Raw genomic sequence first — 14,628 nt, 5'->3', positions numbered from 1 at the left:
GTCAGGGTGGTGTAACCAGCCACCAAAAGGGAGATGGTCTGAACTGCTCTTATACTAGCTGCTGTTTTTTGATGAAGGGTTGGTCCTAAACCTGTATGGGGCAAGGAAATGGCCCCATTCCACCTTGTTGCTCCAGGTGGGAGCTACCACATCATCTGCAGCCTGGCCCAGAGGGAGGATTTCCTCTGCTTGCCTTCATGTCAGTGCACTCATTCCTCAGGAGGGCTATGGTCTGGTCCTCAAATGTACATTTTTCCTCTGTGTTTCAAGGATTATTAATCTTTCTAGGAGAACATATAATGATGATGCATAGATTGGTCCTAATATGGGTACATTTGCATACATAAACTCCAAATAACTCCATTGAATTTCAGATACCAGTATCATGGTATCAGTTTGGTTATAAATGTTGTGAAGGAGGCTTTGAAATCACTCACATCATAGAAAAAAATCTAGAAGCGACTGATTGGCACGCTGTCTGTCTTTTTGATGTGTTTACTCCATGAAATCTGTTACAGAAACATTTTAGCACCAGGTATTTTTTACATCTCTTGTGTTGTAGTGAAACAAAGTGAAAGAAGTAAACTCTTACTTAAGCAGTGAAATAAGATGTTCATTTGCCCTTCTAACTACTGATATCTCTGCTAAATCAATATTTATTCATTTACATATTTTAGTTTTTTAATCTGTGTACTTCAGTAATGCAGAAAGTACTGATTTGGGGCTGGTTTAAATGAAGAGATATAAATTACTTACTTTTGACTTTATTTCTTTTAGATGAACTTGCTAAGAATGAGAATAGGGAGATACAAATGACTTTTTTTCCTAATTTAGAGCTAACTAAAAAATTCAGTTTTGCATTCTGGATTGGATTGAACACTTTGAACTTCAACAGTGGATGGCAGTGGGCTGGGGGCAGCCCTTTCAGATATTTAAACTGGGCTCCAGGTAAGAACTCCATCTATTTTGTAATCTTTGAATGGATTATGGTAAGACACCAAACAATAAAAACTGCCCTAGCTACTTTTATTTCAGGAAAGCCCATTCTGATTTATAACAGCTGAACATCTAGGTCTTTATTTAAGAATTACACTTCCAAATTACAAAGTTAACTGTGGATATCAGCTATAGCAGGTTCTTTTCTTTTCTTATCTAAGCAAAGAGCTTGTTATGAAAGAAGAGTATCATTTGGACTGATATATAACCCTACAGATCAGAGATCAGAATTTTTGCATAATGTTGCCCAAGAGTATGGCTATAAATAAAATCTTCCAAAGGTAGCAAAATATTTAGAAAATAATGGCACTATGCTGTCTGGAGAAATTGTAAATATTATTGAGAGGCTTACAGAGCCAGCTCATAATTCCTCAACAGTGTATGCAAAATTGCACCAGGCCACCTCAAAGAAAGGAGACATGAGTGGGTTTGCGGTGCTCCTCACACATAGCGAGTTCTTCTGTTTGCTTGCTGTTTTTTTGGTCCTGTGTTTGCTTTGTGCCACGAGTATTTCAAGCCGTCTCCCGTTTTGGAAAAGTTATAAGGTGGTAAAGGAATAATTAAACTCTCCTCTAAGTTTTCAAAAATTCTATATCAGGAACTTTCCTTTGCTGCCTGCAGAGGTTTTTACACACTGCAACAGAAAAGAGAAAAGCTCATTTGTAGGAAAGTAGAACTGTGAAATTCTTGAGATATACTGGAGGGATAATATAACTTGAAACTCCATTGTTTTAAAGTTTGGACATTTTTGACACAGGATAAAGGTCTAGCTTCAGCTGTTCTGTCTGTGAGCATCAGGATATCAGTAAAAGAACTAGAAATTTCCCAGTACTATCCTGACACAAAGTCAACAGAGGGTCATTACTTCACTCTCAAAGCATAGGCTGAAAGCAGCATCCTATAAACTACAACAGCAATTATCCTATAGGGGAGGGCTTCTGCATATTAAGCATTGAATAAACAGAATAAGTCGGTGTTTCTGCTGATAATATGATGGTTTTGTTAATGTCTTTTATTTATTTTTTCTGTGAGATTCTAATTTCTCAAATTTCCTTACTCAAAGGAAGTCCTTTATTACTCCCTGGGAAAATCTGTGGAGTGATGAACCCCAGAAAGAACGCTAAATGGGAAAACCAAGCATGTAACCAAAAACTTGGCTATATTTGTAAAAAGAGAAACTTCAGTTCAAAGTCTGACATTATATCCAAAGGTAGGTTAGTCAAATAAAAAGGAAGATTTTCTCTGACTTCTAGAAAGAGCAATCTGTAAAGATCTGCAAATGGTAAAAGGTATGCAAGATTATTTTTCTACCAAGATGTTAGAAACCTTTGAAAAATACAGCTATACATGCACACACAGACTTTCACATATTGCGTTTGTCCTCCTATTGTGTATTAAACATTCATAGGATAATATTATTATTTTGTTCCATCACTCTATCATTCATTCTTGCAAGACAGATAGGAGCTGCTTTGTCATGGTAACGAGTGCCAACAATCACATTTGCATAAATATAGTAGAAATGTTATTCTCATTTGATCCAAATGAGCAATTTCACTCACTCTAATATTCATGTAAAAAATCCTCCTCTGATGACAACAGTATGCAGTGCATCAGGTTCACACGAGCAGAGCAGGAGGAGCAGCAATATTCGCACAGGCTGCATTTCATCCACGGGCCTCCCCAACCTACGGCATCAACAGCACAACAACATGGCTATGAGCATGCCACACGCAGGAGAGATCTGCTGGAGGCTGTCATATGGGAATGTTATAAAAGCCTATTTTAAAGAAGTAGTTATATTAAAGAAAGTGGAGAAATTATTTTGGAGAATCTTCATTCCAGTATTAACCTTAAAAAGAAATGCACGATTCTATTTTTAAAGCAAGCTTAAGGTAAGCTTTTAAAGATATTTAAGAATCTAAGTAATAAAAAAGCCACTGAGTTAATATGAAGATAGAACTACCAGGTCTGCAGCAATTTGCGATATTTACTAACTTGCAGTTACCAAAGAATTACTTCACACTTTTCCATATCTGCAAATTATGTGTGTTTGCAAGACATTGAAGAGCAGGCAGAGCCTAATGTCAGCCACTGCAGGCAGCACCGGAGACCATGACACACTGACCGAACTGCTCTGGGGGGCAAACAGAGGCAAGGCTGATGTCTGCTTTGGTATCTCTTTCATCTCAGAGCATTATTTCAAATTGCATTTCTGACACAATGTGGGCATTTTTCAATGATTCTCTGCTTAAGGAGACATCATTCTATTTGCATATTTAGCATACTGTGACTTAATGACATTTGTTTTTCATTTGAATGTATTTGCATTTCTAACTATAGATTTATGTTTATTCATACAGTCTCACTTTTGCAAAGAGTGCTCGAGAGACCTCATTCTAGTATCCTTTATTTTCCTCTTACAAAATTGCTCTGAAAAATTGTGCTTTGATTTTAGAGGAATTGAGACCTATTAAGTGCACAGATGGCTGGTGGCCATACGCAGGTCACTGCTACAGCATTCAACGGGAACCCAAAATATGGAAGGATGCTCTGACTTCATGTAAGAAGCAAGATGGAGATTTGGCAAGTGTCCACAACATTGCTGAATACAGCTTTCTAGTGTCACAGCTTGGTTACAGTGAGTATATATGTAGGCCTGTATGGTGTTTGCTCCATCTGTAACATAAAAGCTGGGCTTCATATTAAACATTAATGCTTTCTCTGAAATATCGCAAGTGGAAGGCTGAATCTTACTTATGGTGCTCTTTCATGTTGTTGCTGTCAGATAAACATAGAAGTATATTTATATTTATCAAGAAATAATCCACATTTTAAAACATTATAAAGCAGCAGAGGAAAAAAAAGGTATTTCTTACCGAGACACATAAAGATCTCTAAAAATTGCACTTTTGGCACCTTTATTCTATGTTCAATATTTTCAGAACTGAGCCCCAAACCTAGAAGAAATCTTGCAAACCTAGAACTTCTTGCAGAGGCTAACCTCTTGCTATATATCCTTCTGAGAAAAGAATACCTTTTCACTTCTGATTTTCCTTGGATATGGAGTAACCAGTCCTGACATTTGCTGCACACGCTAGACTTGGTGAACACCCCTGATGGGCCATTACAAGCCCTCTAATGCTTGCCCATTAAGGAGATGTACTGGCAGATGTCTTCACACCTTGGGCTTGGTATGATCTTCTGAGAGGTGGGACGCTCACAGCCACTCACTGTCCTACCCTCCATGCTAGGGGCCATTTTGTTGATCTCAATCACAGATACTTAGAAAGTTGCAAAAATCTTCTGTCAGCTGTAAAGAGCCTTATGTTTATTAAACTCAGTATTTCTGTATGGAATATGAGGCCTTTTCAGTACAAACCAAGACATCTTTTCCTGCAGATCTGAGAGGAAACCAGCATTTTTATTAAAGCACAAAGACCACTTCTCATGTACCACATCCCAAATTTATTAGTCCCTGTTTGTTCTGCATGTGAAAATATTCACTGCATTGCACAGCAGACCACAATCAAAGCTATTTATTTTCATGGTTCAGAGACAACAGAAGAGCTATGGTTGGGTCTGAACGACCTGAAGGCTCACTTCTATTTCGAGTGGAGTGACGGGACTCCTGTGACGTTCACCAAATGGCAGCGCAGGCATCCCACCTACACAAACGGTCTGGAGGACTGCGTTGTTATGAAGGGGCAGGTATAATCATGCAGTCATTTCATAGTAATGCAAACTAACAACTATGTCAGTCTGAAATCACTAGCCGTTAGATGCTTATTCAGGAGTCTTTCTGTATCTTAGTTTAAAATAGTTTTCCCCATAAATTTGGCATCAACCAGAAGAGAAGTTCAAAGGACAGGAGAGATCAGAAATAGAAAAGCAGCATTTTCCTAGTGCTGCCTTCTGAATTTTCTTATCAGGTGAAAAGTCTGATCCAGAAATTTTACATTAGACTCATTCTCTTGCTTGCAGCAATGAAAAAAGTTATAGCTCTGGGAGAGGAATGGTGATGAACTAGTTAATATATTGTGTGGTTATCATAGACGCTATTTGCATACCTCATTTTCCAATCTGATAGACCATTATGTCACTCAATGTCATGTCATTGAGACATGGCATTGAGGCATGGAGACCTGGCACTAGGGTGAGTTTCTTCAGCTGTGACCTAAAGAGAGCTCTAACACCTACCTGCCAAATACCAAACCTAAAATCCTACAGTATTTCTGACTGCTTGACTTATAAACTTTATTTTCTTGCAGGACATGGTTGTTTGACACATTTACATGCCTATCTGTGCACACACATACACACACACAAAGTGTCATGAATTTTAAAAGAAACTAATAGGAAATGTTGTTATGAAAGAAATGCTGTTATTGAAAGAACTGTTGTATCATAGAATAGCATTGATGTTTGCCAGTATTAAGCATCAATAGAATTGATCCTCAACCAGATTTTATGGGGGAAAATGCTCCTATTTAAATTTCATTTTTTACTTAATTCCTTTTTTAAAATAAATCAGTCATTTTCAGAGTCTTCTCCTTGATAGGTAAAATAGTTAGATTTACTGCAACACACTCAGATATGCACTATTTCCATTTCATTGATCTTTTTTCCAGAAGTGTAGTGAAATAATCCTGCTTTAAATGCAGATCCATTAGCCCCAGAGGAGATAAATCTTTACAAACCCTCTCATTACATAGTTATGATAGCAAGTAATGCTGAGACTTCAAAACGTTACTTATTTCCTTCTTTCATCCCCAACCAGCATCAAATGGATCTTAAACCAATCCTGATAGATGTGTCATTTTTTTTTAAACAAATCTCCAGTAACGATCCTATAGCCTTCCTAGGAAACATATTTCAATGGGCCTTGTAGTGAAGAAGGAGGAAAACACTCATTTTCTTACATTTATGAATGCCCCTTTTTTCACATTTGTTTCTTTTCCCTGCTATTCCAGGATGGATACTGGGCAACGGATGTTTGTGATAAGCAACTTGGTTACATCTGTAAAAAGAAACCTTCATCACAATCCTCTGAAAAAGAGACAATTGAGGACCCAGGATGCCAGAAAGTAAATGGTCTCTCATAAATTGATTATGTTGGGAAAAAGGAACAGGAATTAATTTATCAGTTCTTGCATCTTTTAGGGTCTTTGTGTTTGTATCTTCTAGAAAATCTACTCTTGAAGAAACCTAGTATTTTCCTACTAGCAACTTACCAATATATGTGCAATTTTCATTTTTGCTCTGAAAATACTCAAGAAAGGCAAGATTCATTTGCATGTACATGAATACTGCCTTTCCCTCCATTCCCAGATGAGCCGCCCTGTAACAAAATTACATATCTTTTAAATCATAATTTCACCACTATTCTCTCTGTTTATGCTCTTAGCCTAACAATACATGTGAAATTAGCAAAAGCCACTTTGTCTATCCTCTCAGATCTGCTGTCTATTTAAAATCTTTGTAAAGTCCTTACTATATAAGAATGATAGAAGAAAGGAAATAATTCCAAAAGAGAAAAGGATCAGTTTTTCTGTACCACATTCCTACCGATGGACTCCTTAGTTGGCCTTTGACTGATATCAGCAAGTTATTTTTTCCAAACAAGTAATTTTTCCAGAATTGACCTTTTCAGAAAGTCATAACATCTATAAAAGCAGGAAGAAGCAGGGATGTTTTACTGATATTCCTCCTTTCTACTCTCCTGACAAACAAGCACTGACTGGATTCCTCCTGGTTCAGAAAGTCTCCTCACCCATTGCATGTAGAGTTGGCAGGGGCAGCTCTGGGGAGCTGTGCTTGTATGTGAATTCATTTCCATATTGCAATATTTTTGTATCTCATTATGTCAGCTTCCACAGCTCTGGAAGGTTGGAGCTGCAGCTCCCCCCTGAATGAATCACAAGCTTGTTATGGTGCAGTTTGCATAATCATAGACTCATAGAATGGTTTGGGTTGGAAAGGATCTTAAAGACCATCCAGTTCCAACCGCCCTGCCATGGGCAGGGACACTTTCCACCAGACCAGATTGCTCAAAGCCCCATCCAACCTGGCCTTGAACACTTCCAGGTAGGGGGCATCCACAACTCCTCTGGGCAACCTGTGCCAGTGCCTCATCACCCTCATGGTAAAGAATTTCGTCCTTATATCTAATCTAAATTTTCCCTCTTCCAGTTTAAAGCCATTACCCAGCCTTATAGAGCACTGGAAAGCAAGAGTAAATAGTACAGTCACAATTTTCTTTGAAAAGACTCCTGCACGTAAAACAGATGAAAACTAAGATCTTAATGTCATCCTTTAAACAAAAAGGGCCTTCTGAAGGAGCAATCAGCAACAAAAAAAACAGGTTTTGTTTGTTAACAAATTGGCCCAGTCTCATCTTGTTTTTAAGCTTAGCTGCAACAAATTTAACATTGAATATTTATACACAAAAGAGCAGAGCTAATTTCTGTATTGAAGTCTCTTTCAATTTCACATTAAGAACCTTATGTTTGTCACAGTGTTGGAAAAGATATGGTTTTCACTGTTACTTGGTGGGCTCCGCGCTTTTGACGTTCTCAGAAGCAAGTAAGACATGTGAACAGAGCAAAGCTTATCTAGCTACAGTGGAAAACAGGTAGGAAAATATCTTTTTTTATACTTGAGAAGCAGTGCTTCTGATGGAGAAACTTGCAAAACTTGTTAGTTTTTTGAACTCTTCAAAGTGTTTTATCAGTGCTTTTCAAAAATTTTGTAGTAGTAAGCCAAATAAAATTATCCAAGTAGGAAGAAAAAAGACCCAACATTTTAGGGCTTTCTACTTAATCTATTATAACAGTTTTCAAATTTTAGGGGTTCTGGAGAGAAACAGTTTTCTCTTATCTTTCAATTCCTAATTAAAGCAACTTCTACGTTATTTTTTTTTTCTGTCGGAAAGTAGTTACTACAATTTTCATCTATTTACTGATGGATGTTATTATGATAGGAAAGCTTTAACAAAAATATTTTCCTAAACTACCTTCTAAGCCAAAATCTGAACAAACATAGACAATCTTGCCCAGGACCTGCCCCACCACAGCCAGAATGTATCATCTCCAACATACCCATATCTCAGTCAAGCTTTGCAGGCTTCATGGCCTCTGAGGAGCATGACTGCCTTCAGAAGTGATGGCTAGGAAAGCTGACAGTTTGATCCTGACTTGGTGGTCTGTCTGAGACATCTCAAAGATTTGGAAAGAGAAGGAAAATAGCAGAATGCAACTAGAAGCCTATGTGAGCAGTGATTTGTGACATTTCACAGAACTGGGTGGAAAGGAGAGAAGATACTTTCAACTGAAAGGAGAAAGTTGTCCTGCACCAAATTCTTTTGACCACACTTAAAAGCCTGCTGAGGTTTTGCCTGGACTTCACTGAGGAGCTGTTGCCTTGGGGTCACACTAGCATGATAGCACTACCGCTACTTGTACCACTTAGATTAATATTGCAAGTTAATATATTGTGAATTAACACTGTTTTCCACTTCAGAAATGAGCAAGCCTTTCTGATTACTCTGATGGGTCTGAGGTCTGAAAAATATTTCTGGATCGGTCTCTCTGACACAGAAGAACGAGGGAGTTTCAGGTGGACCAGTGGTGAAACTCCTCTCTTCACACACTGGAACACAGCAATGCCAGGTAAGCTCGGCATGGGCTCAACCCTTGTGAGAAGGGTGCGGCTGCAATTCATGTGGGTTTCTGCTTTCTGTCCCGTGGTGTTAGACATTAGAACGGGCACTTTCTTTTGTGCCTGTAGCTGTAGGTAGCTGACACCATCAGACCTTGTGTTTGACAGCAGTGCAACAAGCACCGTCACAGCTGAGTGTCAGGTGTTGTGTAAGTCAATCCCCTGTGAAGTTGTACAGGAACAGATTTTTAATGGGTTAAACTGAAGGCAATACTATGCAGGAGCTAACAAGGTCTATGATCTCAATTGTTTTCACCATTTAACACAAGTCAACAACAACTCATCAAATCGAGGAAAATTATTATGGACATTGTTTTGACCCGCAAGGTGCATATGTGAGAAATGAGCAGTGAACGTCCAGCTGTTTTGCATTTCAGCAAAATAGATTAGCATCTATGTGGGAACTCTTGCCTTCACACTAGCTAGTTATGCTTTAAAACAAACTGGCTGTACTTGATATCAGCCTTCTTGAAATTGAATCACCTGGTTATTGAGGACCCCAAAGTAGTTTCCAGGCCATCTGCTACATATGCAAATAAAGATGTGCCATTTGCCCTGTGATTTTCCTGGGGTGGCAAGATACAGAAGTTTTCTATTCTAAAGCGGCAAATCTCCATTTTTGGCAAAGGTGTGTGCATGAGACTTATGAGCCCATAACTGGGATCTGGCAGGAGGTATTAAAAGTAATTTTATATCCAGGATGGTTCTTAATCTGCATAATCTGCATCTTTCTTTTCATAATTTTCTATGAATAAAAGCAAAGATCTCATTTCTTAGAGAGCAATTAGGACTTCGGTTTTACTCATTTCTTTTCCATATCACAAAGGAAAAAAGCAAGGCTGTGTTGCCATGGGAACTGGGATTGCAGCTGGATTATGGGATGTTGTTAGCTGTGAGAAGACAGCAAATTATCTTTGCAAACAGCAGGCAGCGAGACTGCCGCTTCCTACTCCTCCAGTATGGGCGCCTATGGCCACCTGTGCCAAAGGCTGGGACGGAGCATCCTGGGCAGACTCGTGCTTCAAAGTAAGTGTGTGCCTACCTATGCTGTGAGCCTGAGCATGGGGGAGCCCAGAGGTCCGTGCCCTGTTCACTGTGGTACTCAGGGACCTGTGTACTGGGTCATTTTTGGGGGAGTGGTCTTCTCCATCGTATTCAAGGGCAAAAATACATGAGGAAATCTATCAAATATAATTAAAACCAACAATGGAAAACTCAAAACGATGAAAATAGAGTGCTAAGAACATGCTTTCTTTTATTTAAATGCCAGGTGAAAACCTCACCTAATTTATTTGCTTCCAGGAATTTGGAACCTCAGAAAAACATAGCACTGCATCTCAAGAGCTGGCAGCGTCACTTGCATAAGACAAAGTTTCTAAGATAAAACTTACAGAAACCTGGCCCTCTGCCAACCTTTTCTAACACAGCATGCAATACTTTTAGCTATACTTTTAGATCCAGATTTGGTTTGACATTGACTCTTCAGCAAGTAAAGGTTTGGGGTATTCTCTTGATTTAGCTAAAAAATGCCTTAAAAAGTCTCCTTTTTGAAAGAAAAAAGTAAAGAAAAGGCAAAATAGATCAAGTAAAAGTAAATATGCAACATTGCCCTTCCAAGTCTTTACATAAGCATCTTCTCACTTTCTTTCTTGAGACTCTCTACCTGTTGGGAGGCCAGAGATGATTTTAGCTTTGTATTTATAAGGGTCTCAACTTCTATGTCACACTTAATTATTGTTACTAACATCATTGGTTCTGCTGATTACCTGTTGATTATCTTTTCCACCAAATGTCAAGCATCCAGTTCCTTATTTCAAGAATGTACATACTTCACAGTAGAAAGTGGAGCTATTTATATGCTTGCACCACCATACAAAAATCTCTTCCTTGGCCAGGGTCAGCACCTTGCCAAATGGCTTTCTCCATCCATACTACCTTTTCTATTCCAACATACTGATTTCCCCTCAGCTTCCATTTCTCAAAAATCTCCTGCTTTCTACTGCAAAATACCACAAGTGAGCTATTCCACCTTTCTTTGAGCCTTTCACTCGCCAAAGATCCAATTAAGTTATAAATTATTTTTTTCTTCTCTGTACATTGTGATACCTTTTATTCTTCTCAGACACCTAGGATACGCTTGCCTTCGTTTATTTTAAAAATAAGAAAATAAGAAAAACATACTTACAATTTACATTATTAATGTTTAATATTATAGGTCTTGACAGACATTATGTTGTCTCACCTACCAATAAAAGGGTGCTAAAGTGATACTGATTTTAATTACATAGGCAATTATATACTTTTATATGCCAAACTTTGCACATTTGGTAATTTAATTTTACTTTTTTTTTCTCAATAGTTTTTTGTGAGAGAGGGAAACCAAAAGAAGTCTTGGTTTGAGGCTGAAGAATTCTGTAGAGAAATAGGAGGAAATCTGGTCACAATCAATACAAGAGAAGATCAAATTTTATTATGGCAATTAGCATCGTGAGTACTTGCACAATGATCCTTTTTCATGGTCATGCTATGTTATGTAAGAATTCCTTCAAAATATATTTGGAACTGGACAAGTGCGTGAATAAACACTATCAAATTTTAAATTAAAATGGAAATTTTTAATCTGGAAATATAAGACTGAAATATTGCTTTTTCAAAAAAAAAGTCTTGAATATTTTGAAAAAGGCTTTGATATTTTTTAAATTTTCATCACAGATTTTTATCAAGGCTATTCTCCCGATCTGATCAACTTTGTACATGTTAGTCTCTCTGCCAAAAGGGAGACAACAAAATGTTCAGCTCTAGCTGTGCCTTTAACTGGCTACAATTCATATTTTAATGAATGCATTCAAAAAAACCCTTGAATTAATGCCTAACGTAAACCAAAATGCAAGGACTTAATACGGAAATTTTCTGATATAAACTGAAGATTCCTGAAATCAAACAGGAATTCATTATAATTAATTTTTGCTAGCACTGTAGATGCCATGTCTTGCTCACAGTGTAGAAATTATGCCATTATTTTCCCCCAGAATTAGACCACTATATTCTGATTGTATTCTGTAACATCAGGAGATCCCAATGGCATGTAATATACAGCTATTTAACCAAAACTGTTTCACGTAGTGGTGAATCTAGGTTTAATTTCTCTAAAAGATTTAAAACTGCCATATAGAAAAGTCTTTGTGATCTCACTATTCTTAGTTTTATCATTTTTTCAGTATTTTGAGAAGCTGAACGTGTTTTTACTTGTCTGTTAAGTCTCTTTGCTTTAGACTATGAAATCTTTGCAGAGGGAAATCTTCGTGTTATGTAGTGAATGAAATAGGGCTCTATTTTATCCGATCCATAGGTACAACTAGGTAAGTAGTGTGATCTATTAAACAAACTACATAGGAATTGCCAAGAAGCAAATCAAAGCAATTGAAAAACAATTTTCACTATTTTTCATTAGTTAAATTGTATTATAGCTCTCTATTGATGTTTTGCTTTTCCTAAAGCCTCTGTCGTGAACTCCTGCTACAGCCAAGAGCTGTGTTGCAGCCCGAAGGATGGGAGCCTGAGCTAGCTCAGTGCCACATCACTTGTCCTTTAACTTACGTTCTGACATGGCAAGCCTTGCCCCAACACAGAGCAACTCAGACCCCTTGACAGAGCGCAGGCAGCGAGCCTGGCTATGGGTTGACAGTGAAGGAGCAGCTCCCAATTCAGATGTGACAGAAAGCAGCACACTTCTATGCTTTCCAGCATTTATATCATGGCCCCTCTTTCTACACTTATGTATCTATATTGAATGATTTATTTTAGGGATAAAGGACTGCACACTCAGGCTTTCTGGATTGGTTTGTTTCTCTTAAATCCTGATGAAGGCTTTGCCTGGATTGATGGTTCCCCTGTGAGTACTTATTTGCTGGATATTAATTGACTTTCTGTCCTTTCGCATATATAGATTTTCATGTTTTTATGCCTTTTTTCCAATCTCTTTAAACCTTCAGCAGGTGCATGGCTTTATTCATCAGCTGAACATCTGCAGTGCTCAGTGATGGCACTGTCTTAACACACTAATGGAAGTACAAAATTGCCTCTGTTTTATCCCTGGTACCATGGTATATCCCATCTTCCACAGTCCATGCTTTTAGATCTTCATAGCATACCAGACTGGGCACTACCGTATGTCAGTACAGAGAAATCAAGTTGCTATCTTTCACAAAGCGAGATAAACACAACTCCCTCTGCCCATCAATATTTCCACCATCAGACACATTTTTTTCTATACCATGTAATCTTTTCACCTTCTCTGGGGAGTGATGGGGAAAGTGAGCTGATCAGCATGACTTTCACAGCCCTCTCAGATCTATCTGAACTCCTATTGATCCCATAAACAAGGTACTTCAGATGATGAGGTCCTGAAATTGTGTTAGAATGGCAATCTCAACTACTTCTACTCAGCTCAAATCACATAGTTATTAGGATGTATTTCCAACACAGGTAATTTATGAGAACTGGGATGAAGATGAACCCAACAACCATGAAGAACTTGAACATTGTGTTATGTTTAATAGATCACCCCAAATGCGCTGGAATGACTTGCGCTGTGAACATTTACTTAATTGGATTTGTGAAACAAAAAAAGGTATGATTACTTCCCCATTTAACTGGAGCAATAAACGCAAGTTCAAAAGCAAATTGTATGCATTTAAACAAATTGAAAAGAAGAAAGATACTGGGAATTGTTCATTTTAAAACCAGTTGCAGTGAAGGCAACACATAAAGCAAGAGGAATGGATTGAGATATTTCAATTGTACTCAGATGCAGGAAGTTAAAGATGTTCTTATTACTTTATCTCTGACTTTATCTCTTTCTGCCATGGGTTGAATAAATTTGCAACGCAAAGGTACTTATCCCCTCTCCTTTTATCTCCTCCCTGTATTTCTATCTGCTTCAGGCTTACCCCGGAGAGCTAAAGATGCAGGACTAAAGTTCTCTGTATGAAAGAGAAAAAAGCTTTGCTTCCCACTGTGAAATGAATAATGGGAACCAAAGAGAGGGATCAGTTGCTATGGGAACCGGCAACTCTGAAAAAGAGATCAAAAGTAGAGGCTGATGTAGCCTTGAAGGACTCCTGCATCCACCAGCTTTGCCTGGGAAGCAGGGCCTTAACGCCAGGCCTTCCGCACCTGAAGCCAAGGCACAAAACGGACCTGATGGACGTGTGTTGGGGTGCTTGCCAGCAGGAAAAGGGGTCTTCATGGGCTGAGGACCCTAAGTGACAACTGATAATGAAAGAACTTACTTTGCTTACTCAGTCCTACTTTTACATCCCTGCTTCCTGGTTGTGAACCAAGTACTTGTATGTATGTCCATGTATGGAGCAGGAGATTCTTAAAAGCTTCTCGAAATGAAAAGAAATTTGGATGAAGACAGGGAACTAGTAGGGGGCACAATAGGAAGGGGAGGGGAGAAGCACTTATGTAAAAGGCAATGAGTATATCTAATATTTGATGACTCTGCCAACAAACTGTTACCCTTGAACAGCAAATAAGGCACCATGCTAACATTGAAAAATTGCTCAACTGAAAAGAAAGAATCACTGTTCCCTTGTGGGTAGATTAGTCACGCAAGTGCACCATCAAAACACTGACTTCGGCATGCCAGCTCAAAGCAGTACATCCTGTGCAGCCCCTTCTGGTGCGCTGAGCATGCTGCTTTGTACAGATGTGGCTCTCTGCTCTTCGTGAGATTACTCAGGACGAGTTTATAAACCATGACAAAAAGACTCTGATCAGTTTATCTTGATCCCAGATGGCCTTTCAAAAGTAAAAAAAACCCAAATAATTAGGTCTTGTTATTGTGAATCTACATTGTATGATGATCAACACGAGAGGAGAGATGATCAGTTGTTAATTCCCTCATAT

The 14,628-nt window shown here is 38.4% G+C and overlaps 1 protein-coding gene across 1 annotated transcript in view; it reads left to right on the top strand.

Annotated features, from left to right (window-relative positions):
* LOC104166277 (macrophage mannose receptor 1-like) overlaps positions 1-14,628 on the top strand; it is a gene marked incomplete at its 5' end in the record, with an annotated part of 44,290 nt that overhangs the window by 13,242 nt on the left and 16,420 nt on the right. Inside the window, 11 exon segments of the mRNA XM_009706151.1 lie at positions 835-948; positions 2,060-2,206; positions 3,455-3,637; positions 4,553-4,707; positions 5,970-6,083; positions 7,515-7,630; positions 8,518-8,666; positions 9,542-9,741; positions 11,075-11,202; positions 12,520-12,607; positions 13,201-13,345. Coding sequence (XP_009704453.1) covers positions 835-948; positions 2,060-2,206; positions 3,455-3,637; positions 4,553-4,707; positions 5,970-6,083; positions 7,515-7,630; positions 8,518-8,666; positions 9,542-9,741; positions 11,075-11,202; positions 12,520-12,607; positions 13,201-13,345 — 1,539 coding nt within the window.

This window comes from Cariama cristata, unplaced genomic scaffold (assembly GCF_000690535.1).
Source record: "Cariama cristata isolate BGI_N322 unplaced genomic scaffold, ASM69053v1 scaffold18178, whole genome shotgun sequence".
NCBI lineage: Eukaryota > Metazoa > Chordata > Aves > Cariamiformes > Cariamidae > Cariama > Cariama cristata.
The sequence above is the reverse complement of the archived record's forward strand: the minus strand, read 5'-3'. Positions and strand labels throughout refer to the sequence as shown.